Source organism: Indicator indicator, chromosome 2, assembly GCF_027791375.1.
Source record: "Indicator indicator isolate 239-I01 chromosome 2, UM_Iind_1.1, whole genome shotgun sequence".
In the NCBI taxonomy this organism is placed as follows: Eukaryota; Metazoa; Chordata; class Aves; order Piciformes; family Indicatoridae; genus Indicator; species Indicator indicator.
In genome coordinates, this window is record NC_072011.1 from 12,129,532 (window position 1) to 12,152,085 (window position 22,554).

At 43.6% G+C, this 22,554-nt stretch overlaps 1 protein-coding gene across 3 annotated transcripts in view; it reads right to left on the reverse strand.

The window, feature by feature from the left end:
* Positions 1–342: 342 nt before the first annotated feature.
* The window catches only part of SGK1 (serum/glucocorticoid regulated kinase 1), an 82,965-nt gene continuing 60,753 nt past the window's right edge, over positions 343–22,554 (reverse strand). Inside the window, exons 1-13 of one of the 3 annotated variants that reach the window (XM_054398132.1) lie at positions 6,160–6,171; positions 5,854–5,998; positions 5,672–5,747; positions 5,148–5,223; positions 4,601–4,705; positions 4,077–4,160; positions 3,842–3,973; positions 3,442–3,554; positions 3,115–3,238; positions 2,740–2,835; positions 2,473–2,628; positions 2,276–2,365; positions 343–1,592 (exon numbers count right to left, since the gene is read on the reverse strand). In XM_054398132.1, the coding sequence (XP_054254107.1) occupies positions 1,425–1,592; positions 2,276–2,365; positions 2,473–2,628; positions 2,740–2,835; positions 3,115–3,238; positions 3,442–3,554; positions 3,842–3,973; positions 4,077–4,160; positions 4,601–4,705; positions 5,148–5,223; positions 5,672–5,747; positions 5,854–5,932 (1,299 nt within the window). In that variant the 5' untranslated portion in view covers positions 5,933–5,998; positions 6,160–6,171 and the 3' untranslated portion in view covers positions 343–1,424. Of the gene's footprint in view, positions 1,593–2,275; positions 2,366–2,472; positions 2,629–2,739; positions 2,836–3,114; positions 3,239–3,441; positions 3,555–3,841; positions 3,974–4,076; positions 4,161–4,600; positions 4,706–5,147; positions 5,224–5,671; positions 5,748–5,853; positions 5,999–6,159; positions 6,172–8,297; positions 8,388–22,554 lie in introns of those variants that run through there. The other 2 variants (XM_054398140.1, XM_054398124.1) reach the window with 2 other exon arrangements.

The window sequence follows — 22,554 nt, forward strand, 5'->3', positions numbered from 1 at the left end:
TAGTCTTAGAACAGCTCAACTGTAGTTATGCTTTGTCCACAGTAGAGAGCAGCACATTCACTCGTTTTGAAAAGTGTGAACATTTGTACCACATCAGAGCACTCACGTTGACACACACCCACTCCAACACCCACAGTTGGAAGACCCAAGTGTTTTGCCAAGCTGCAGTTTTGACAGAACAACCATCACACATCTCAGAAAAATTACACAGGTAACTTAGGCTGATTGACAGCTCAGATTTTTTCCTAACTTTTGTTTTTCAAAGCTGGCTAAAATTTTTCAGAGAGAAAAATCTTTGTTTTAAAATAAAAAAATGACGAGTTTATGGAAGTATTTTTCAGGATTTTACTGCAAACCAATGGGTTTGGTCACAAAAAAAAAAGTATGATACATGTAACCATGTTAATTATATTACATTACAATGATGGTATACATTACGAGTAAGTCTGTAAGTTTAAATATACATCTAGAGTTACAACTGAATGTACAGATCTTTTTTACAATACATACAATCAGGAATGAAAAATCCCCAAACCCCAAAACCATAAATAATGCCCATTTTACAGATGACATCTTTTAAACTTAAAAAGGAAAATAAAAAAGAAAAAAAGAAAAAAAAAAGAAAAAAAAATAAACCAACAGCTTTGACTGACTGCAGCTGGGGCATTTTGGTCCATAAAAACCCTTTCTAAAAATAGAAATCTTTTTCATAGCAGCAATGCTTTCTTCAAGCATTTGGATACAAGTAATTGTGAGCCCATTTCAATAATTTTAGTTGACTGTATAGATTTACAAAAGAAATTTCAAAATTACACTTAATTTATCTTCCAAATATGGAAGAAACAAACAATGCCCCACATTGTGGTATCCTGCAAGTGTCACACTGATGCTTTCAACTAAGTCCATCTGTAGTACGCAGACCACACGCATACCATTTGTTCACATAGTAAACCCACATAAATGAACTGAGAAACACAATCTGCAACAAGGAAAGCTTTGGCGCTCACAAGATCTCATCAGAAAAAGGCACATTTCATAATATCCTTATCACGTTCAGACAGATCTTCAGGCAAGGCTTTTCAGAGCACGATTTCAAACCGGCTTGTTCTTACTCCTATGATCTGCCACAGCAGTCTGTGGCAGCAGTCACTCTTGTTTTTCTTTCCCAAGGAGACAGCACCACTTTGGGGGAAGAACAAATGAAATGAAAAGCCTGTAAAGCTCTTTTAGAGATTGATGTGCTCTTCAAAATAGCTTCCAGCAAACAGTGTAGTTGAAATTAAGGCTGCAAAGCTGCCATGGTGGAAATGTGCAAATTCTCTTTCAAGATGACTGGTCAACTGGCAGTTCCACCAGAAGGCCAAACAAAAATAAAAATAATAGTTGTTGCTGTTATTATTATTTAAAAAGATAAAGAAAAACGTTCACAAGAAAGAGTCCACGGGTGGGGCATAGGAGAAGCCCAAGAAAGCCTCAGCAGCTTCTTTGACGCTGGCGGTGATGAGAATGCTGTCTGGGGACTGTCCGATGGAGTTGGGGACCGGCTCATCGGTAAACTCCGGATCGAAGTGTCGCAGGTCATTGGGGCCACTCTGCAGAAAGGGAAGAAAAGGAAAGATGCAACACTTAGACCAAAATGTTTTATAAGTACAAACTTTCCATTCTAAATGGGGATGAGCAGCCTTGTGCTGAGAATCACATTGTGTCTTTGCGAGTTTTAGTTTGACCCTCTTGTGTATATCTTGGTGCATATGATCTCACTAAAAGCAAGATGATTCAATTTAATACATTACCCTCCAACTAAGCTCATGCAACAGAACCAAATACACCACCACTCTGCCAAGCAGCATTTTGCAGGGGGAGGACTTTGATCTCTGGGCTGGTTATTAAATTTAGCTTAGAGAAAATGCTCAGAAAGTGAAAGAGAACAACCTCTATGACCAGATTCTTCTCTTCAGATGTGAGCATCCAATAAGCCACACTTGGGAAGCTACTTGCTTTCTAAACTTTACCTTCCCCTTTCATAAAATGGAAATGATGGGAATTATTTTTAAATAGCAAGGCAAACAAAGCATGTAAGATGCAAAAAAAACCCAGTTAAATTTAGATTGTTCATCAGCAAAAGTTCAGCTACTGCTTATTTTTAACCTTGCCTGCACAACCACTGAGGAAGAAAAAGCTTTGCTCCCCAAACACAGCCATCCAGCCAGGTTTCCCCAGCTCCTGGGTACCCCACAAAGACAAGAGAAGTTCTATAATTAGAAGAGATACATACCACATTTGGGTTAAAAGGAGGTGTAATCTTCTTATTAATGAGATCATCCCAGTTAATTGGGGAGAAGAAGATGTGATTCTTAATCTCCATCTGTTACAGAGAGAAAAATCGATTAATTCAGACCCAAGCTAATGTAAACAGTATGGCTTAGTCATCCCTTCTGTGCTGCCCACAGACACTGGCCAGTTTGCACTTACAAAGTCCTCCTTGGCACCAAGCCTCTTTGTCCTGTCCTTCTGCAAAAGACCTTCCAGGAGATGTCTAGCCGAGTTGGTAATGTTTGGCTTCAGCTGTAAGGGTTTGTTCAAGATGTTGTCGTACATTTCTGCTGTGTTCCTGCTGTAGAAGGGTGGCTGTGGGAAGAGGAGACCCAGGTTAATGAGACTGACAGGCAGACACGGGGTTTCCTGTGGGGAAAGGACGAGTAAGCTAGTTTGATCTGTCATGAAGGATTTGTTACTTACCAGACCATAAAGCATCTCATACAGGACTGCTCCAAGGCACCACCAGTCCACAGACCGATCATAGGGCTGCTTGTGAAGAACTTCAGGAGCAAGATACTGTGTAAGAGAAAGAAGAGAGCCATGTTAGCCAAAGTGTTCATTGTAATCAGGAAAGCCTCCCCATTTTTGAGTGAAAGCGCCCTACTGAATTCCAGCAATATCTAAGGTACCAGAGGGTGTCTTACATGTCCTCACTGGCAGCCTGGTATTCCAAGACCCATAATACCCACTTCCCTGCTTGTCTAACCAGACATAAATACACACAGGAGATGTTGTTTTTCACCAACAGATCAGCACTTGCTGCTGCTCTGTGAGAGGTGGGCTGACTGGCCATACCTCTGGCGTGCCGCAGAAGGTGGAGGTCGTGCCATTGTGCTCTATGTTTTCTTTGCAGAGTCCGAAGTCAGTCAAGACAATGTGGCCCTGTGAATCAAGCAGGATGTTCTCTGGCTTCAAGTCACTGTAGAAGGAGATGAAAGACAGGCTGTCATTAGAGGAGCTACAGTTGAGAACAGTGTAGGTGCAACTGTTTGCAGAACTTCGCTAAGTTGGAAAAAGAAAAACACTAAAAGCAATTCTGAGCTCAAAATGAGATCAATTTTTCAATGTCTATTCAACAAAGCACGTTTTGTTCAGTCTGATAAACTGAAGGAGGTTGCTTACCGATAGACAATGTTCAGGGAGTGCAAGTAGCCCAGTGCACTGGCGATTTCAGCAGCGTAAAAACGGGCTCTCGGCTCCAGGAAGCAACGCTCCCTCTGGAGATGGTAGAACAACTACAGGAGACAGAGAGAACAAAGTTGTGTACATGGCGCCAGAGCCCGTTAACAATGCGCTTAATTAGACTTAACATATATAGCGAGGGAGAACAATAGCAGGAAATGGCCTAATGAACCTTTGGTAGTTCAAAACTTGGCAGGCTGTAAACATTCAATCTACTAACTCTCCCCCCCTCTGACCTTTCCCCTTGTAATTCTTTTATATTTAAAAGGAAGGGTGAAAAAAGTCTACCCTACCACTGTGCACATGATAGGAAATACTATTTCATTTTCTTGCTGCTTACCTCTCCACCATTGATGTAGTCTAGAACAAAATACAATTTGTCTGCAGTCTGGAAGGAAAAGTGAAGCCCAACCAGGAAGGGGTGTTTCACATTCTTCAGTAGGACATTGCGCTCTGACATAATGTGCTTCTCCTGAAAACATAAGAGATCATCAATGTTTAGTACACTTGCTTAGTAATAGTAGTAAAAATACATTTGATGGATGTGACAATGGCATCATGAAGCAGCAGCTTACCTCCTTTTTCTTCAAGATTGCTTTTTTCTGCAGAACTTTAACAGCATAGAATTGCTCTTCTGCCTTATGCCGTGCCAGAAGAACCTGAAAGAGGACAAAATCCCAAAGCTGAGCAATAGTGAAATAAGAACAACTTGTAAACACAAGTGCCTTTATGTTAGCTGCTGAGACAACTTTCTGTTAACTACATCCCTCTGGCTCAATGTGCAAGCCTCATGCTGTTATTACCACTCCTGCAGATTGATCTAGCCTGAAGGTTTTACGTTTTGCTTCTTTCTCTTCCAAAAACAAAGCATATGTTCTTCCTAGCACCAGTGTACCAGACTCCCTGGCTCTTTCAAACACAGCACCCTGCTCCCTCTCCCCACAGCTATGCAGGGAGCCTGACATTGGGCAGCATGACATGCTTGGGTCCATTTAAATTGCCACAATTTACCAAAGCCAATACTAACCCAACTCTTGGACATGACATAACAAGAACTGACGAATAAATAAATTGCAACAAGACAAAAATTAATGTTTACCTTCCCAAAACTGCCTTTTCCAATCACTTTTAAGAAATGAAAGTCAGATGGTTTGGCATGTGGGTTGGATGATGGACCAAGATTGATCTGCTGTGAAGGACTGGGCTAGAAAAATAGACAAAAAATGAGTTTTTATTAGAAGTTTGGTAGTAAAAAATATATATAAATAAATTGATCCTGAAAAACGAAGATTAGCACTCTTAAGACCACAAATTTAATATTCATCTCTACCACATAGCTTAAATGCTTATGTACTGCCTAAGTAGAACATAACAGTCATAGTTTACTCAAAAGTTCTTGTTGAGGTCTTAGCCACATCCCATAAGGAAGTAACAGCTAATACAGTTTTAGTGATTTTTTTTTTTTAACTTCTTCTCTATGTCACCAAAAGTTCCACTCTAACTGGGTTACTCTTTTTTCCCCAGTTACATCAGTATGCTACAAGCTGAACAGAAGTAACACTCTGTTTGCATTCTAATTTTGCTCCACTTCTATTACTGCCCGATTTGATGTTCTAAAAATTCTTCAGTGAGGAAAATCTACTTACCGGTGGAGAAGGATTAGCATTCATAAGTTCAGGCTCTTGAGGCTGGGAGATTTTCAAGATAGACTGAACTTCAGGGCTGCAAGGATAAGAATATGCATGATTAGAAGAGCTACTAGATGCATCAGGCAGATCTTTCCACCAGAGGGCATGCACATAACGTAAAAGATGAGTTTTACTTTGGGCTGTTCCAGAAGGCAAATGAAACAATCTATTCGACTTAAGGAGTAAATTAATGTAGATCAAGTAAATGCTGTCATGCAAAGAAATGTACGTATACTGTAAGTACAGTTCAAAATACGGATGGGTGCCTAGAAATCCCATCTGACTTATTTCTCCCAAACCCATCTCACAGGAACTGCTGCCAAATGAGTAATACCTCAAGAAGATCAATTAACTCTTCCGTAACAGTCATGCTAGAGGCATTACAGTAAACAAACCTCATTGTTTTTTGTTTGTTTTTTTTTTTTTTTTGTATTTTTTTTCCTAATTGTAACTGAAATGTGGGCAAAATTTCTGATACTTACTGCTTGCATGCATAGGAGTTTGTGGCTATCTTCTGAATAAAGTCGTTCAGCCCCATTCTTCTCTGCTTCATGAAAGCTACAACGTAAAAGGACAGCGAAAGGAGAAATAAAATCGTTAAGCCATACTGCCAGAAAAATCACATCCTCCCGAGCATCGTCGAAGAAGCCCCTCTGTCGCTCACCGATAAGGATAGCCACCATCCCCCTCATCTTTGAGTAAGTCAAGGTAGAACCAGACGCATCGGCTGCTTTCACGGTCATTTTGGAGCGAAGTTGGCAATAAATAAGAAGTCCACACCACCACCGCCTCTCAGCAACGCTCTGCCTCTGCGAAGCACCCGACGGCGCTTAAGTGGCAGCAATGATGGGCGGGACCGGGGCGGGGCGGCAACACTCGACCCCCCTCCCCGACGTCCTGGGCGGGTGGCCGCCTACGAGGACGTCGGGAGGGGACAGGACGAGCGCCTCGGTCTTTGCCATCGCCGTACCTCCAGGCAGAATCCCGGTGGAGCTCCCCTCCCACTGCAAGCATCCCTATCGTGCAGGGCATCCACTAGCAAACCCACCAGACCTTTTTTTCTTTTTCTTTCCCTTTTCTCCACATCAACCTTCCACAGCCCTGTTTCTCGCTGTCCTTCTTATTCCGGCCCTTCATATTTTTGTGTGGTTATATAAAATTCAATTCTGTCTCTGTCCTGGAAGAGCACCTCTTCCTAAACCGTGCCCCTCCTTTCCCCACCGCAGCCCGCGTCCGCTGCTGGGCCCCGCCGCCCCGGATGAGCGGTGATAAGGAACCCTGGCGTTTCCTTGAAGGAGCCGCAGTGACTCAGGAGAACAAGATTTCCTGCCCGATTTTCAATATAACAAACAAATTTCCCTTCTGTGCACTGCCCTGGTCCCAGCCAGGACATGACAGAAAGGAAAAGAAAAAAAAAATCCTTTTAATGACCAAACGTGAAAGAAGGGGGAGGGGGGAGGGGGGCAAATCCCAATCCCCTAAACTTGGAGGAGAGCGCAAAACGGACCTGGTCCTCAGTTTTTGATTCCACTATGCACGGTCATTTGGGACACCCTGTACCCGGGACTTAGTGGACACCAGCGGAGTGCTGGTGCATGCACGAAACTCAAGGTAAAAAGATGACGAGGACCTCCTCCCATGGGGCGCTGGCAGGCACAGTCAAAGGTATGACAGCCTCCTTCCCTTTCGTCCTCCCCCGTTGCAGCCCTCGCAGGCCAGGGACTGCCGGGCTCCTGCACGCCGGTGGAACTTTCCACCCGACGGGGCGTCACTCAGGCGCGTATTTCGGCTCGCTGCCGGAGCAGAGGGCGCTGGGCTGCGGCCAACCACACCAGCTGCAACGTGCCCCCGTCCTCCCGCAGCCCGCAGTCTTTTTTACATTTTTTCCTCCCTCTTTCCTCTCTGCACTCGTTGCTGCTGCCTCCCTCCGTCACCACACGGGGCCGCTGGGCGGCATGCCTTGGCAGCTGCCTGCTCCGTCTGCCTGGGGGTGGGGGGTGATGGCAAACGCCCCGCACAGCAGCCGTCAAAGCCTGCAGCTCACCCTGAGCAGCGAGACGGATGACCCAAGCAGAGCGATTAGGCCCCGCGAGATTGGCACAGGTTTTAGAAAACTCTGCAAAGGCTTTACGGAGATCGAGCAAAGAGGGATGCTTGCGGTCTCCACTCGTCTCTGCACCGAGTAGCCTCTGTCCTTCCCGGAGCGGCGGGGAACCCTGCTCGGCCCCGCCGCCACAGTGCGGGGGGAGTGAAAGGGAGCCGGCGCCAGGAAAGGAAAGGGCGGCAGGAGCAGCGAGGGAAAAGCTGGCTGCATTTGGCAGGACTCTAGTTTCTCCCGCTTACTCCTTTCCTCACTGTTACAAAGCAAACCTGCTTCTTTAATTAACGGAAAACGACACACACACACAAAAACCCCAAACCCTAATAAACTAAATGACCAAAAATAAATTAAAAAAAAGAGACAGATTGGAATAGGAGTATCAAGTTTCCTCTGCCTTCTCTGAACTGCTTTCGGAGTGCTGCTGTTAAAAACTACTCCAGGCCCGCAGTTTTGAGGGCAACCGGGGATCCCGTCCCCTGCTCGCTGCTCCCCCGGCATCTCCCTCAGGGTTCCAGGACGTGGCGCCAGCCGCCTCGCTGGCGGCGCTGCCGTTCCGAGACGCTCCTGCCATCTGTGGGCACAGGGAAGCGTCTACCAGCCCCAGGCAGGCTCCTACAGCCTCCCCCGCTGTTTCTGCACAACCTGCCACGGGCTACAACCCCCCTCCCTCCTCTCTTTCTGCCGCGAGCCCCCACGCAGCCTGCAAGTGTCCACGGCGCAGCCCGAGTGTGGCTGATGACCGTTGTTTGCCGATGCCCCTACTCTGACCGGCGACGCCCTCGCCTCCGCTTTAGATTGATCTTCTGGCAATGGTTCCGCTGCTTTTCCAAAGTCACCTGGCCCTTTTCTGTGCCAAATGCTGCCCCTGCTCTAACCCGCAGGCACCCCCCCTGTATCTGCTAATGCCCCGCGGCGGGACGGCCACGCTGCTGGAGTGGCTCGTTCCTCGCAAGGTGCTTTTTTCCTGGCAGCAACAGGGTCTCCGGCCAGCAGATCGCTGAACCCACCTTTCAGCGACGACTTCTCTTCTTTGCCCCTCATCTCGCTTCCTGCCGAGACCGCGGCCTCGGCGCGGCGGCGATGAGGATGTAACTGAGCTGCCGGCCGCCGCCGTAATCCCAAATAACTCCCCTTCCTGGCCGAGCAGCCCGCAGGCAGGAGGGAGGCGGCGAGGGCGGCCGCCGCTCCCGCTGACCCGTTTATGGACGCAGTGTCGAGGACGGCTGACATGCAGCGGCGTTATAAAGTTCAGCACGGGCCGCCCCGCACACTCTGCCCCGTTGCAACATCGCCCTCAAAATTACTGTAATCAGCACGCACACACACACGGACGGACGAGGGGAGGCGGGGGGAAGGGGGGGCCCACTCCGGACCTAATCGACCTGCCGGCAGCGGCTAACCCTGCCCCACGGAAGGACCTGCCCACGCTCCCCCCGCCACAAGGGCACAGTGCGAGCGGCCGCGCACTCACGGCGCGGGTTCAGCACACCCCTTCTCAGAAGGCTCTAGGACGGGCCACGGAGCACAGACGGGGCGGGGATGGGGGTCTGTAGCTACCCGCGGGGGTCGGAGGGCTGCGGCTACCGGCTGGGCTTCAACGCCGGCCGGACAGCGCCGGGGTGGGACCGGCACGCCGCTCCGTCCTGGCACCCACCGCCTTCCGCCGGCAGCGCCCCGGCGGCGCCCCCACCCGCGCGGCTCCGCTGCCTCGCCGCCCGCCACGGCCCGGCCCGGCGCCGCGCATCCCCGGCCGCGCCCCGCTGAGGGCAGCCACTGTCCCTTCCGTCCTCCCTCCGGCATCCACCTGCCGCCTCCCGCGGCCGGCACGCTACTCGCCGTCTCTCCGTGCCGGAGGTGCTCGTCCTCGGGCCCGGCGGCGGGCGCTTCGCGGCACGTTTTTCATGTGGAAGGCAATTCCTCCCATGGGACGGGGTATAACTCTTGCGGCGTTTTAAAGTCATGAACTGTCTTCTCAGAAGTCCGAGGTTTGCCTTACATGCCCATGTGTCCTAAAGCTGTTGGGATGAGTCCAGAAAAGACTGCAGAACTGATGGCAAGCTGGAGCACCTCTCCTTTTGAAGAAAAGTTGAGGGAGTTGGGATTGTTAAGCCCGGAGAAGAGAGGGCTCCGGGGAGACCTTAGAGTGGCTAAGGGGGGCCTATAAGAAAGATGGGGGCAGTTTTTAGCAAGGCCTGCTGTGGCAGAGAAGTAATGTTTTTAAACTCAGTGATCTTAAAGTTATCTTTTTCAGCCTAAACGATTTTAAGACTCTGCAAAACAAGGTAGATTTAGAATAGATAAAAGAAGAAATACTTCTAGAGGAGGCTGGTGAAACACTGTCCAAAGAAGTAGTAGAAGCTCCATCCCCAGAAACATTCCAGGTCAGGTTGGATTGGGCTCTGAGCAACCTGATACAATTACAAATGTGCCTGCTCACTGGGCTAGACCTTTAAAGGTCCCTTCCAATCCAAACTATTCAATGATTCTGTGATTGAAAACCTTTCTCTACAATGACAGCAGTAAACACCTCAACAGTTGGTGAGAGAACATGAGGAAGGAAAAGGCACCGAAAGCAAAGAACCCCTTATTTAAAGGCGATTTTTATAGAAAAGCATCAGACATTGTGAAAATCTCTATAAGCTGCAAATCACAAATTTGTATAATCAGTGGGCTCAGAATGTACAGCTAAAAAGTAAACCCAGGAGAAGAATCAAAAAATTAGCAGTGGCTTTTCATGCTCATGTTACTTTTCTTCCTAGGCTAAAACTTTGACAAATTGTCCTGCACTTCTAAATTAATCATTTTTTCTAAGCAAAATGAATAAAAATAAAGTAGAAGGTGGCTATTGAAAATAAAAGTCAAAGGGACACACAAACTATATTAAAAGTTATAGAACTCCTTGCCCCTGGATATGTGCACACCTAAACTGTGTCAGGGTTCAAGAGTGGCTAGGCAAAGTAACAGGAAATCAAATCAGAAACCAAAAACAAACAAAGAAAACCCCCAAACCAATAACTAAACAAAAAAACCCCAACAAACAAAAAGACACAACTATAAAGGTAGTGTCTCTGATTTGAAATGTTCCTGGACCACAAATTCCTGGGAGGGTTGTTTTGGGGGCAAATCACTGAATAGTTGCCTGTTCTTGCCCTCTCCCTTTACCACACCTTACCAGGTGTGGCTGGTAACCTAGTCAGACCTACATGGACCTTGGGTCCGTATGTTCATTCTGATAGTCTCATATTGCACTTAAGAGTGGCGTGATACTGGGTTTTAGTCAGAGTTTAACCATCTCACAAAACCCCAGGATCTGCTGCTTACTGACAAGAAAAAAAGAACTGATTTGATTTGTAACTAACCTGATGTAAATTATTTGACTCTGCCAAATAACAGTGTTCCATGCTATAGCAGCACAAAGTAACCAGATGCTCATCAAGGTCCTCACCTTGCCAGCACTCAAAACAGGGCCCTGCTGACAGACTCATATTCAGAAAGACACAGGCTCAGCTGTAACAGTACAGGACAGAGTAGGCATAACATTCTGGCTTCTCAGTATAGGTGACCCCCCCAGTTCACATGGTAACTGGAATTTCTGAGCTCTCTTCCTCTAATTTTGTCTCAGTCTTCAATGTCCACTCTGGAGGAAGATTTATGAATGTAATTCAGTACCTCCATCCTTCAGGAATTAGATTCTGTGCTTCCAAACTTCAATTTGGCAATTAATTTGTTGCTGAATGAATCACTTGATGATTCAAGACCTTAGGATGCAGCAGATTGAACTGTTCCTAGAATTACTTGGCTGACTCTGGAAAGAAGCTTCCCCAACTTCTGCAAATATTTTTGGTAACATCTGACTTTGGGTTAATTAAACAAAGATGGAATTCAAGCCTTGGACTGCAAGACTGACATAGCCCCCAAGTGCAGAAGGCAATGGCACTTCTAGCAGCATCTGTCTTCTGAAGCAAAATCTCAAAGTCTGTTATTTTCTTCTGATAAATCCCCAACAAATTCTTAGCTCTGACCTTGTGATTAAGTTTTATGTGTAACAGCCAAAACTTTCAGTCAAAAACTTCAGACTGCCCCCACAAGTGATGTCTACAAGTAGCAGTAAATAGATAAGGAACTGAATAACAGCTTTAATAACAATGTCATCAGGGATTTTAAATCAGGAGCTTTTGAATACTGTTATCAGGTCTGCGAGACATTGTTCTGACAGGAGGTTTATTGACTGAAGTCCCTGTTGATTTGGAAACATCTTAATTGATTTGAGTGTCATATTTTGCCAAACACTAATTTGGAACATCTTTTATTTCCCTTTTCTGGTGCTTACAGAGCAGGTTTACTGCATTGTCAATAAGAGGCTTTAGTGCCAAGGGATTACGCTCGCAGGATCACAGAGTGATGCAGGGATGTACTGAGAAAAAAGTAATTCCTGTCCTTGTAGAAAGCAGTGGAAAATTACAGCATCCTTTAGAGACACCAGCCTCTGGTTAAAATAGCTGATAAATGATGCTCTAACTTCCATTTTAATTCTAGCACACTGATTTGAGTCTAATGGAGCTGTTGTCACTGCAACTTTATGAACAAATGTTGCAGGTGTTTCAGCCTGTAGCAGAGGGGTGACTGCAGAAGTAGCACATCTATATGCCTTACTCTGAGTGTGCCCCCCCCAAGACTGGTATAAATCCTTGCAATATTGTGTAGCCTTTCTAGTTTAGAGTCCTCGTAGAACCAGATACTTGAATTCATTGTTGTCATAAATTTAATGTGCTGCACAGAGTCGGGTTTTATCAGAGCTGTATAATGCTAGTGTAGTAAGGGAGGTGAAAACATAAGATGGAAAAACAATTCAAAAAAGAGCTTGCGAGAAAAATGAAGATTCTTAGTGATACTGTGAATTTGGCCTGTTGGTCTGCTTTGGTCACAAGGCAGCCTAATGTGGGGAGCTGGTATGTGCTCCAGAATGAATACCACTAGTGTGTAGTGTCCGCTGACTCTGACAGTCAAATTTTCCTTCCAAAACTTCAGTTTTTGAAAGATAATAGCAGAGATGGATCCAGGCATTTTCTATCAAGGACACAATCTGAACAAGTTTCCCTGTACCTCTTGCTTAACATACGTGCTAAAATACAATAGCTGATGTAACCTAGCTATCAGATCATCTATCTTTCCCTTATCTCTTCATCTGGTGTTCCACGAGGTGTTTGCTACCATGCTATCTCAATGCCTTTTATGTGTATACAAAACCCCCATCATCACCATTGTAGTTCATTATCTTAAAAGAAAGATCTCTTTAAGCCCGTAAGCCCTCCATCAACCTTGCAGTTAAGGCACCAAATGCTGTAAATAGTGAGCAAATTAGTCAAAGAGGAATTTTTGCTAGAGAGAGGCTCATCTGGCTGCTAACTCAAAGCAGCAACTTGGATTCTTGGAAATGGATTAGTTATGAAAATAGAGGCCTGGTAGAGTGGGGAATTTTCTTTCAGGAAGTGTTAAAAGCTGGGAAGAAGGACGCCCAACATGCATAATAAACAGGGCTTAATCTATAGGGATTTCTCTCCAATTACCTGTGATTTTAGGATGTATTTGTCTCAGTTACATGGGTCCATTGTTTTCAATAGGGTTATTACAGTATTTCTGAGGGTAGACTTAAGTGTAGGCCAGAGGTGGAGGGAAGAAGTGTTAATCTTGCCCTAGGTAACTCATCCAAAATGGATATATTTATCCTTCTTAAGTTTTGGCATTTGAGTTAGGCATATAGTCACTAAAGGCAACTTCCTTGATCAAAAGAGACAAATAAGCACCAGCGTCTGTGGCCTAAGTCAGGCAGTGTCTGCTGTTTAGTTGAAGAAGTTTGGATCTGAAACCCGTAGACAAGGCTTTTTTGAATTAGAAGTGATTTTGTTTTCTTATTTCTGAAGCTTGACATGTAAAAAGATGTGGAGTTACTTTAGAGGGTCTTGTTGTAAACATACTGTAAGAGAGTTGGTAATTTTTTTTCCTGATTTCTTGGGCTGTATTAGAAGGGCTGTGGTTAGTAGGTCAAGAGAGGTTCTCCTCCCTCTCTACTCTGTCCTGTTGAGACTGCATCTGGAATATTGTGTCCAGTTCTGGGCCCTTCAGTACAGAAAAAGACAGGGAACTGCTTAAGAGAGTCCAGCACAGAGTCACAAAACTGATTAAGGGAGTGGAACACCTTCCTTACGAGAGGAGAAACTGAGAGAGCTCAGTTTGTTTATCTTGGAGGAGACTAAGGGGTGACCTCAATCATGTTTATAAATATGTACAGGGTAAGTGCTAAGAAGTTGGAGCCAGGCTCTGCTCGGTGATGCCCAATGACAGGACAAGGGCCAGTGGGTGGAAGTTGAGGCATAGGAGGTTCTATGGAAACATGAGGAAAAATGTTTTCCCTGTGAGGGTGACAGAACACTGGAACAGGCTATCTTGAGGGGTTGTGGAGTCTCCCTCTCTGGGGATATTCAAAACCCGCCTGGATGCTTTCCTCTGTGATCTGGTATAGGTGATCCTTGTCTGGTAGGGGGGTTGGACTGGATGATCTTTCGAGGTCCCTTCCAGCCCCTAACATTCTGTGATTCTGTGAAAAAAAGTTTCCAGGCAGGTTTAAGTACCATACATGACAAGCAGATATTCCTGACCTGGCTCAGTCTAGTCTAGCTATGGGCTTAGAAGAAGACTTGATTATAATGCTCCATAGTGCTCCTCAAGGATGAATGATATATCTTGGCTTCCAGCTGGTAGCCCTGTGTGGATCTGTGTTGTGTTGGATAGACAAGACATGCCAGCTTCCTTGAAATTAGTTGATGTTACCTTGCCTTTCATTATGCCTGATATCATCCCAGAGAGATATGAATGTATTAGTTCTATTTTATGAAAGTGGGAATTAAACCACAGGATAGACAATGTGTCTCATCTGAGGGAAGTCTGTGGCAGGACCAAAAACTAAATGTGAAGTTAAATTTCTCTCATTCTAATAACTGGATTAAGATTAGTGTACAGCAATCTGTGTTCCATATCTGCTAGCTTCACTCACATAATTACATGTGTTGTAAACAGACAACTTAGAATGGCAAGAGTCAGAGCAGGCATTGCAGGCATCTACTGTACCTTGGTGAAATCCCGTGTATGTATCTGAAATCACTACAGTCCTTGTTCCCTTCCCAGAAGGAGCAACTAATCACAGTGAAAAATGTGGGATTTGGGAACAATGGCATCGAAAAGGCTGTGACTCAAGAAAGGGCCTAAATCCAGATTTGTTGGGGAAGGAAGGAAATATAACTATCCACATTGAACTGGCAGCTGGTAGCATCCAGCCTGCCACCATCCAATCACCACAAATAATATTACTATAAGACAAAAAAGTCCCACAGCTGTTTCACATGCAGATACAGAAAGAAAAAGCCACAAATGTCTGCAGCATTAATGTCTTTTTTTCACTTCCATATGCTATTTTCAAACCTGTTCCGTCATTCACTGCACTTTGTAGCATTCAAATTAGTCCAAATTCTTTAACATCTTAAGCACTGAAGTGAATTGGCAACCTTTAATATGGGTTTCATTTACTTTAATAGAAGCTGCCTTTACATTTTTGTAAATCCTTTGTATGATTCCACAAAGAAGAGCTTAACTTTGGGTAGCCAAGCTCCAATGTTTTGGCCGTAAATTTACTAGACTTCAGGACCAAAAGGAGCTGCTAGAACATCTAGCCTGGCCATCTGCGTAACACAAGCTTGCATTTGCTTCTATGTGTATCAGGTTCAACGACTTCAGCTCTTAGGTTTCTTGTCTCTTCCTCTTAATTCAAGCTTCTCTATCTCAACATTTTCATTCAAGGATAAGAATCAGGAGGTTTTGACAAGCACAGACACCTACCCATGCATAATCATGTAATAGACCACAGTCTGTGAGTATATGACCTTTCCAGCCTTCTGCAACAGCTTCCTTACCCCAGTGCATCTGCAGCTGCTCATCAGCACCCACATGGTGGGTGTTACCAACCCTTGGAGCAGCTGGCAGACCTCCACGTGGGAGCTCCCACTAACTCACATTAGTCAGCCAGGTGATGAGCACCTGGACACAGCCTTTTCACCTGGCACTTCTGAAGCAGGACGCAGATGTATTCTAGCCCACTTAGAACAGTGAGTGTAGTACACACATTGGCTGCATAGTCATTTAGCCTCCCAAAAAAGAGAATAGAGATTTGGAAGTGTGCCATACTCCAAGTAGTTGCTGATATTTCTGTAACACATCCCTGCAGAACCTTGTAACATTGTGGATTCTTTCAGAAAATATTTGCAAACAGGAGTGGGAAGAGCAAATCTAGCATATTGGATTACTGTCAAATGTAGTGTGACTGGTATGTAGTTCTCAGCTTGACACTAATTTCTATGGCTGCAGTGAGATGAATGCAACACCTCTATGCCTAGCTGAATATCATGCATTGATCTTTTATAATGCTGTAGAATACTTCTATTCAGGGAAAAACAAAAAAAAAAGAATGGGAGAAAGAGAATCAATTGTCTTCATGTATTTTTTAATAGAGCGTCAGAAGAATTAACTCCTGGAACTCTTGACATGTTGCAAATACATCTCAGTCTACTGCAATATAGGAAACATTACTAAGCAGTTCATTTTTTTTGTTGTTGACAGTGGAGTTATTTAGAAATAGAGGTAAAGTTCCAGGTGAAGAAACTGAAGTGTAAAGAGGTTAAGCAGAGTACTGCCCAGTGAGACAGAGGATTGAAAACAAGACTTTTGGCCTTGGACGTTTTACAGACGAATGAACCACTGAAGGCAAACACAGAGTTCAAATACAGAAAGGCTATTCCCTACCTAGTTGGCAATGGCAGCTATAGTCACTTGCAAAGCACTGGGAACTTCTCTGCACTGATAGGGAATTGAGTAGCTATTATTCATGATTTTCACTTAGCAACAATTTTCACTTGTACGTATTTCTGTCCAGAGCTCTGTAAACCCTCACAGAGGCAAATCTTAAGAGTGACATTTTAAACACTGAAAATATGGGGAAGTCGGATGACTTGGGTCATTGTCATATGATAAGCCTGAAATAGAATAAACATTTTGTAGGGCTTGTGACTTTCACTTCCATGCTCAACTTGTTGGCCACGGAGACCACTTCCTACAAGGCTCATTTAGTGACTGACCTAGACTAACTGACTCAAAACAGTGGTTTAAATCACAACTGTTGGACTCTGAATCAAAATCTAATGCTTTCTCTCCCAAGTTCCATCAAGTTTGCAAGTAACACTCTAGTTTTGACCTGTTCTGCAACGCTGAGATTTCTTACTGCGTTTTACAGAAATGACATATAGGCAGACAAGGAGCTGAGAAATGAAGGGGATTTCTCAGGAAGGAAGAAATCTGTGTGTGCCAAAGTTTGAGACATGAAAGTATATAGTACACAATGAGCTGTATATACCAGAGTCAGCTGAGTAGTACTTCTGTATTCATATCCTTTTTCAATTTCACTATACCTGCATCAGAATGGATAGTGATGTGGTAATGAAGTAAACTCAAACTTTGGAGATAGCACTCAAGTATATTTGCAGATTTTCTCATCTAGTATTACTTACACATGTATATTTATCACTATGATCATGCTTTTTAATTTAATATATCTTCTATATTCTATCTCGTTTAAGAGTTCTAATTTGAGTAGCATACACAGAACTTACAACTCTTTCATTTAGTCTCAGGTCACACTAATGACTTATCATCACTGAAGCCCAAGCACTCACCCTGGTTCTTTCAAGTGTATTTGTTGTTAGGTGCTGCAACCACAACTAGTAAACTTCCAAGTCACTTTGCCTGTGTGAGCTGAGTCATAGAACAACATAAAAGGACTTCTATGTATGTATTTGTGCTTGCTGGAACATAGTTACATGTGAAGTTCATTACTATGAAGGTGGTGAGACACTGGAATGGGTTGCCTGGAGAAGTTGTGAACACTTTGTCCCTGGAAGTGTTTAAGACCAGACTGGATGACTCTTTGAGCAGCCTGGTCTAGTGTGATGTGTTCCTGTCCATGACAGAGGGGTTGGAACTAGGTGGTCTTTAAGATCCCTTCCAAACCATTCTGTGAGTCTTTGATTCTGTGACTAATGAACTAGGGAACACGTTTGTTGACGACAGCTTAATAGGAAAATGTGACTTGTTCTTGGGGAAGGAGGCTGTTGTGATGTTAGAAACTGTGAGAACCAACATTAATTCATTAATGTAATGAGTGTTTTTTCTTTATACACATTTTTACTCTCAGATGTGGTGGTTTTAAATACTGAAGAATATTATAAGCCTGGGACATGAAGCCTTGCTTTGTTGTATAAGCCTGTTTGTGGCTGGTAGGATAGGAAATAAAGGACTTTGAGCATTTTTTAGTGTCTTGTGCCTTCCTTCCCATTAAACAGTATATCTCAAATTCTGCTAATTCAGAGATTACTCAGGTTTTTGGAAAATTTATCTGTGGACCACCTTGTACAACACAGTTATAAGGTTAAAATTCACAAGCAAATATAATGAAGATAAGTTTTGAGTGTTCACTCACTTGCCTTTTTTCAAGAGTGTTTTGAGAATATAATTACTTTTATTTCTGCGTTTCTTTTCCTTAATTAATTACCTGGGGAAAAAAATTTGTGACTATTTTTCAGATTACTGGCTGACATTTAATGGACTACTAGAACTGCCACACCATCTCTGTGAAGTGTCTGACACCATTACTGGAGATGAGATCCTAGGGCATGTAGATCTTTAGTTGGACCAAAGTAGCAATTCAAATGCTCCTAAAGCAATTTAAGAATGCTAAACTGATTAAAACTCATTTTATCAATATTAACTTGTAAAAAGGCCTCTTTCATCACTCCTTATCATTTTCCCCAGATGGTCCTCAAATAGATTTCAAAATCACTTTTTTAGTTCCATTTGGCTCTGGAGGAAGAAAAGCAGGCTTCTAGGCTGTACGCCATCATTCATGAGCATGGCTCAACATCCCGACATTTCTGTGAGGCCAGCTTACAAGAAATGTGGAACTGCTGAATTCTTTTCATAACACAAAATGTTTAGAACTGCTAGAGAAAAAAAGAAAACTAAAAAAAAGGAAAAAAGAAAAAAGAAAAGGAAGTGATGTGGGAGTGTGTGGGGAACTCCACAGAGAAAGAGGAAGCATTGCGTGACTGATCAGGAAATAGGTACAAAGCATCTGTCTGGGTAGTATTTTCACTTGTTTTGGGGATATTTCCATAGCAAGCTGGAATCTCGCCCTGCATGTAGGTATTGCTTCACTCCAGTATGAAACACAGGCATGAATTTGTAGTGAAACACAACAGCTGTCAGCATGAGCACATAGCAACACGGCACAACAGCTGAAGGCAGGTTGCACACAACACAACATCCCGCTGAAACTGCAGAGTGTTGTAGAGCTGTTCTGGGCTGAAAGAACCACAAACAATGCTCTGATTTCTATAAAGACAAAGATTTTTTTTCCCAGGCTGTCTCTTCTGATAAGAAACAGTTCTCTTTTGACTCCCAAAACCGCCTAGATACAGTCCCTATGTCTGTGTTACCACAAATCCAGGAAAGTATAAAAGGCAACAAGATGTGAGCATCATGAAAACCCTTTCTGACTCTGCCTGGCAAGTCTCCTCTTTACCATTCATGGGTGTGACAGGAGAGAAGTTTAGTCCTCGTCTTTCTGTAGGCATTGGCTGATCTGGAGTACACTGCCTATCCTAGTGATGTCAGGGCTGTTCTCTCCCTTGGTTTTGTCACACGATTGAAAGTTTTTTTTCTTCAGAAGCCAAGTTCAAAAATATGACAGTTTTTCTTGTGTAAAGTTCTGTTTATGTACTAGCTCTTGAGCAAGTTGTTAGTCAGATCCTTGCAGAGTTGTGGGGAGGGTAGTGTAATGAAGTAGTTTTTAGAGGAAGTCCTTGTATGGACAATTTATCCATTGTTTTGGAAGACTTCAAATAGCATTTCCAGGAGAACTGATTGAAATTCCAGATTTGATTTTCCTTATTCAGGCATTCCTTGGTCAGCTGTGAGGCAGAGGCAAGCTTGAATATGCTGGTGTGAGTGGGCAGCACAGAAAGCTGAGACAAAATCCCTGACAGAGGATATTTTGGATCGCCCCCTCCAAGGCAGGAATGTAATGCTCTGGCAGTGTCATAAAGGAACTGAACTAAATGAAAGCTATGTTTCAAGAGCTGTCATGGTAAAACTCCTGAGCGCCATACTCAGTAAGATGTAGAGTAAGGCAATTATTTGGAGGGTTCTTTTAGCCATTGACTTTCTCCTTTCCAGAGAATAAATCTTGTTAGCTTAAATGGTTTCAAACACGACCCATCGCCATTTGCTAAGTAAATCATAATTTGTCTACATTTGTCCTGGATCACAGAGTAACAACAGTGGCAGGACATAATTTTCTGCACTACTTCCTTGCTCATCTTCCACAGCCTTGTTTTTCCTCTGTCTTCTTTCCATCCTTTCCACCACTCCTTTCTGCTCCTGCACTTCACTTTCTTTTTTCCCTCAGGCCTTCCTTCCTTCCTGGCTGCTTCCTGTTGAAGCCAGCACTTTGAAAGCAACACCATCAGCTACAGTAACCTTCAGAGGAACATCAAGAGTTCAAAGTGATCTTCAAAATTATTTGAGATGAAAGAGGTCACTTTCTCATGTTTTGATTTCATAGTGTAGAGTCAAACAGAATCTGGAAAACTGCACAGTTTTGGCTACCCACTTCAAGAAGGATGTCAAATAAATGGAGAAGGCTAGAGTGGAGGGCTACCAGGAAGGTCAGGGGTCAAGTGCACCAAACCACTTAGGAGAGGCTGTAGAGCTGTGCTTGTATAATCTGGTGAAGAGGAGGCCGAAAGCAGTTGAACAGCAGCCTATGACTTCATGATGAGGAACAGCAATCACACCAGAGCCAAACACTTTTGGTGGTAACAGAATGTGGAAGAGGAGACAATGGCAACAAGATGAATGTTCAGCTGGGACATTAGGAAACCAAATGCTCACTGGTGCAGTAGTGCAGCCTTGAGAGTTGGAGGAAACCCTGTCCCTGCAGATTTCCAAGCCTCAACCAGACAAAGCCACTTGACCTGCTCGAGTGCTGGCTATAGTCTGTCCTTGAGGTGGGATGGGTTGCTCATAGGGCCCCTCTAAAGAGCACTGTAACAATGCAAAATCGTGTATTTGTCCTCTCAAAACACTAAGTATAGAGTTCCCTGTTCTGTGCCTCGGTGAACCAGTCCCTCCTGAACTGGAAGAGGAGGAATGAGGCACTGGATGAGGCACTTAGTGCCATGGTCGAGTTGATTAGTTAGGGTGAGGTGATAGGTTGGACTTGATGATCTTGGAGGTCTCTTCCAGCCTGGTTGATTTTGTGATTTTTTTTTTTTTATTTTTTTTTTTAAAGGGAAGGATATTATAAACCTACATGAATAGTTATGGTTATTCTGACAGAAGTCAAATCACAAAATCACAGAACATTAGGGGTTGGAAGGGACCTCGAATGATCATCCAGTTGAACCCCCCTGCCAGGGCAGGATAACCTAGAATAGGTCACACAGGAACTTGTCCAGACAGGTTTGGAATATCTCCAGAGAAAGAGACTCCACAACCTCTCTGGAACAGGCTGCCTTTGTGAATACCTCTAAACCTTGCTTTAAACCGAATTTCATGCAGAAAGTGTCCTTCAGTTTTTACTGCCTTTCAAAACTACGTTCTTGTGGGTGCTGGAAGATGTGGAAGCAGAGTGCAATGCTGAGAGTCCAGCAAACATGTGCCCAGCAGAGCAGAAACTATAGTTTGTGGTTAAAACTGCACTGCAGTTCTGATACATCTGTCAGGTAACAACAGGCTTAGGAGGAAAAAAGCTTGTGCAAATGGTGAAATATCTCTATCCTCCAGTCAGCCTCCTCCTGAACTACAGTCTGATTCTCAAGTAGTCCTGGAAGGATACCTAAAGGCATTTTAGGTCACCCTGCATTAGAAAGTATATTCTCAGTTCTACAAACCAATGCTTTTTTTATTTTTCTTTTTTCTTTTTTTTTTTTTTTTAAGGTAGGCAAGTATCCTCCTTAGTGGGATGATTTGTATCCATGTAATATGTTTCCAGAATGAAAGTCATTTAGTGTTTCAATAATTATGACTTTTCTTTGAGTTATGCTGATGAAATTTTGTTCAATTTTGTTGTTTGTTTTTTTTCTGGGGCTGTCCACAGGCATGCAATGCTTTCTGTGGAGAGTTTATGTCTTTTACAGTTTCCTTCTGCTGAATATATAAACTTATTTTTACTGGGATGCTTGAAATACTTTGTTTAGGACACATGTTGTAAGACACAATCTTGCATTTACTACAATTACTTTTAACATACTTGCAATTTTTTTTTTTTTTGTGCAGCTATATTAAAAGCAACATCAATTTTCCATCTGTTTTAATTTGCAGTAAATGAGTTTATGCTGCTGTATTTTAGGCAGATAAGAGATTGTCTTCCCTGTAATTATCTCCAGACAGTGCTGTTTGAATGAAGTGATAGGCTAAATGAAAGTGATAGTTTATCTCAGGTAAACTAAGCAATTTCACTCAAACATATTAAAGTCTGATTATAATAAAAGGTTTTGGATTAATTTCCCTAGCCACTGAACTGATATTCACAAATTGCCTTCTGAAATGTACAGTGACAAAGCAGATAGAAGTATCTCCTTGAGACTATGGAGGATATCAAGGAACACCATGATTTTTGACATCATTTAAAATTAATCCTTTTTCATACCAGTGTCTGGGATCACACCTCTCACTCCTCTGGTGCCTGAGAAATATGAAGGTTCTTGATGTTGTTATACAGTTGTAGACACTGGTCATTGCCACATTTTTCATGAAAAAACTGTTTCTTCTCCGTAAGAACAGAAGCCTTCCATCTTCTGTGTAGGAGGAAAGTAGTAGGCTTCTTTAAGGCAACTTTCCTTTCTTTCCTAAGGCAATCAGTCTGGGTACAGCCATCTCTCTGCCTGGGGCTTTGAAAGGTAATTAGGGGTTAATGCATAGCAAGCCTTAGTTAGTCCTTCTCCCTTCTAAAGCATGTTTACCTCAGGGGATTTGCATCATTGTGAAAATAATTAAATGTCTCCTCAGTTAGGCTGTTCCATTATGGGATCCATTTCTGTTGTGTGATGGTAAGGGCTGATACATCTGGACATGCCACTATGTGGTACCCTTCCTGGACAAACC